At 34.3% G+C, this 3,434-nt stretch overlaps 1 protein-coding gene across 3 annotated transcripts; it reads right to left on the bottom strand.

Moving 5' to 3' along the window:
• Nucleotides 1–1,537: 1,537 nt before the first annotated feature.
• LOC116199246 (2-oxoglutarate-dependent dioxygenase AOP3-like) lies at nucleotides 1,538–3,193 on the bottom strand. 3 transcript variants are annotated; one of them, XM_031529545.1, is made up of 4 exons: nucleotides 2,777–3,193; nucleotides 2,375–2,453; nucleotides 2,132–2,233; nucleotides 1,538–2,007 (listed from the first exon to the last, which is right to left on the bottom strand). In XM_031529545.1, exons 1-4 carry the CDS (start codon nucleotides 3,148–3,150, stop codon nucleotides 1,750–1,752), a joined length of 813 nt encoding a protein of 270 aa, XP_031385405.1. In that variant the 5' UTR covers nucleotides 3,151–3,193; the 3' UTR covers nucleotides 1,538–1,749. The 3 variants fall into 3 exon arrangements, with proteins under 3 accessions (XP_031385405.1, XP_031385404.1, XP_031385406.1); XM_031529544.1 differs by having other exon boundaries at nucleotides 2,132–2,453; XM_031529546.1 differs by having other exon boundaries at nucleotides 1,867–2,007; nucleotides 2,128–2,453.
• Between the last annotated feature and the right edge of the window lie 241 nt (nucleotides 3,194–3,434).

The following is a 3,434-nucleotide window of genomic DNA, read 5'->3' as shown; positions in this document are numbered from 1 at the left end:
TATATTAGAAAGTTCTCACTAACATCGTTTATTAAAAATAAAAATATTTATTGATGAAATTTTCAGAGAAACATTAAAAAAATAGAGCTCATGGATTCGTATTTTTCTTATAGAAAATTAATTTCTTGGAGTAAGGTGGCTTGCCATTAGGTTATTTGATATAGGATCACTGCCTGGTCTGATTCATTATTATAATTTTAAAAAAAATATAAATTCCAACAAAAAATAAATTTTATTTGACCTCACAAATTATTCAAATTAAGAAACCAAATATTTCGCTAGCAAAAAGTAGAAATTCTTTTTTGTCTTTTATGAACTTTTTATGAAAGTAAATTTATTTTTGAAACATAATTATCAGAAAGTTTTTCAAGATAAAAGATGTGGGGATATCCAATGGAATATACATTAAAAAAAACTAGATAAAATCCACGAAGAAGAGGAGATTACACTGGCCACTAAAATAAGGTCAAACATCTTCTTATGAATTTATATACTTTATCAATTACAGTCATGCATAATAATTTAATAAGTTTTAATTCTTATTTCGTTAATATATCATACTACTCATGCAATGCACACCCCCGCCAACTAGTAATGATAATAATAATAATAATCTTTTTAGGTATAAGTCACGCAAACAAATGATGATGATGGTGACAACAATGACGATGATGATGATCTTTTTAGTGGAAATTACGAAAGCTTTTGGCATATGAAGAGCCGGTGAATAAGAAGTTCCCATTTCAATTTTTTGGACAAACTACATGCAATGACAATATCCCTAAATTATTTATTATATATATATATATGTTATAGTATTAGAACAACAAAAAAAATTTATATTTCTCGCATAGACAAAATTGAAAAGGTTAATTTCAAATAAAAACATGTATTGTACCCTCTCTTTTAAATATAGGAAAAAATAAATCTTTTATAAATGTAAACACGGACTTTCTGAATTGTTTAATTTGTAGCCAAATTCTTTTATTTTTTGGCTAACTTTTCTTATTTCCGTTATGTTTTCCTAATTTCCGTTATTTTTAACTTTTAATTTCTAGCATGCTTTTCTTTATTTTCTAATATTAATTTTTATTTGTAAAAATTTTAAGAAGTAATTTTATGGATGAAAAAGTTAATGGAATTAGTATTGGCTATAAATAAAATCATTCTGAAAATATATGCTTAATTTAATAACATTTTCCAATTTTGGCTATATTAGGAGAGAGAAAATACTACATGTTCTTTTTAAAATTAACCAAAATTAAAAATAAAATAAAATAAAATAAAATAAAATACTGGATTTCTCTTACATGTAGACATGTAATTGTATACTAGCAAAATGGATCATAACAAATAGTCAGGAAAAATTTACTGCTAAATCGAAAATTATATCATAACGAAGGAAAGGGTCTTCACGCAGTGATATAAGGGCACCGATTTGCAACCAAAAGGTCCCGGGTTCGATGATCATCAGTGGGACCTATGTAGGCACCTTTACTTCGCTTTACTTTCTATTTTTATACGGCACATTAACCTCTTGTGACAGAAAAAGATTATATATCATAATGACTTGTACTCTCCAAAACAACACTGTGTTATGTCTAGAAATATCACATTACCACACCATAGCATGTCCATAGAGTAACATCACCCTGCGTTATTACAGCTTTCCCCAACCCACCCACCACAGTAGAATGCATTATTACAGCTCTTATCCGCTTAATGCAACAAAAATGTTGCCCTGAGAAATTAGGTTGAAACACCACAATATGCTTTCGTCATGGTGTGTTCTGCCCTTTTACGAACATCAACGGAATCGTAGAACTGGAGAAGTCCCATGTGATCGAACGGCTTATATTGAAGAGGGTGATCTTCATTGACTAGCTCCTTCGGTGGTTCTATGAGTTTATTGCGCTGGAACGAGAAGAATCCAAGTGCATACCTTGCTTCCTTCCCTTTCATTATCACCCGATGGTAACAGGGCTTTACCCGGTCATTGCTCCATGCCTACACACATATATTCAATTCAAGTGGAATTATATGCAAGGAAGCATAGATTAAGTAGAGAAAATCTAGCTTCGAAACTGTGGAAAATGATAGGACGATCAAACGAAATGTCACACATACAAACCATGCAAGCATCACCAGCCAAAATGACAAAAGATGTGGGGGATGGGCGAAAGCCAACCCAGTTGCCATCAGCAGTTCGGAGCTCGAGGCCAAGGACGTGGTTCTGGTGGAGGATGGAGATGAAGCTCTTGTCAGTATGGGTCACGAAGGCCAAGTTGGCCTCATCAATTTCCGGTTTCTGATAGCTTAGGAACCGCAAAAGGTAGGTGGCAGTTTCTACATGAGCATTGTAGTAGCTACTTACACCGTAGCTCTCAAACACCATCCTCACCACCATCTGCTCCAATTCCGCCATCAGCTTGGAGTAATTGTGGGCGTTTCCGCTAAAGGCAGCAACATTAAAAATAAATAAATAAACAAATAAATAGGATTCAAAGAACATATAGAAGACCAAAGAATTAAGACTAGCTAGATGATCAGATCAAGTTAGGAATTAGGAAGCTAAATCAAGATTCGAGGACGCCATAGATTATTTCATCCCACATGAACCGATTAAACTCAGCCCGCTTTATGGGCGCCTGGCATGACCCTCAATATGATATTACTATTTTCTAGAGCAAAGGCGATAGAAATTTAACGTGGACGTCATGTTATTGTAGTTGACATGGTAATTTCAAGTAAAAGAGTACATATGATTTGATTATACCAGAAACGGTCATTTCCGGAAGGCCACATGAGCTTGGTGAACTTTTCACACTCCTCCAAGTGCGTAGCACGATCGATTCCCATGCCTTCGTGAAGGGGGATGGCAGCGATCTTTCCGATATAGCCATGGGCAGGTTTATCACTCGTGTTCTGGATTTTGGTCTCGTATGGGAGCTCAAACAACTCAGCTACATCTGACAAGATGTTATCATGAAGCTCTAATGGTAACTTATCGTACTCGGCCACGAAGAAGCCGTGCTGTTCAAGTGCCTGCCTGATCTTTTTGTAGGCGGAGACCCAATAACTGGAGCCTGGCTTCGAGTTTTCTCCGGTGAGATCTATCACTGGAATTTGCGTTGCAGTTTGGGAACCCATTCTCTCTCTCTCTCTCGCCCTTCTTCTTCACAGGCACTCTTTCCCAATGATTGATTAAATTTAAACTAGGTTGTCCCTCAAAAAAAATAAAATAAATATATATATATATATATATACACTCAATCAACCTACTTGTCATTTGATAATATTTCGCCGAAGAATATTTATAATTGTTGAGATCACAGTATCTATTTTTAAAACTTTTTTGTTTTTGACATAACATTATATTAGATATTAAATACTCCTTGCTCATAATGAGGTGATTATGAGAAATAACCAATAAA

This window comes from Punica granatum, chromosome 3 (genome assembly GCF_007655135.1).
Source record: "Punica granatum isolate Tunisia-2019 chromosome 3, ASM765513v2, whole genome shotgun sequence".
NCBI classification, from domain to species: domain Eukaryota; kingdom Viridiplantae; phylum Streptophyta; class Magnoliopsida; order Myrtales; family Lythraceae; genus Punica; species Punica granatum.
Note: the sequence above shows the minus strand (reverse complement) of the source record. Positions and strands in the feature narration are given on the sequence as shown.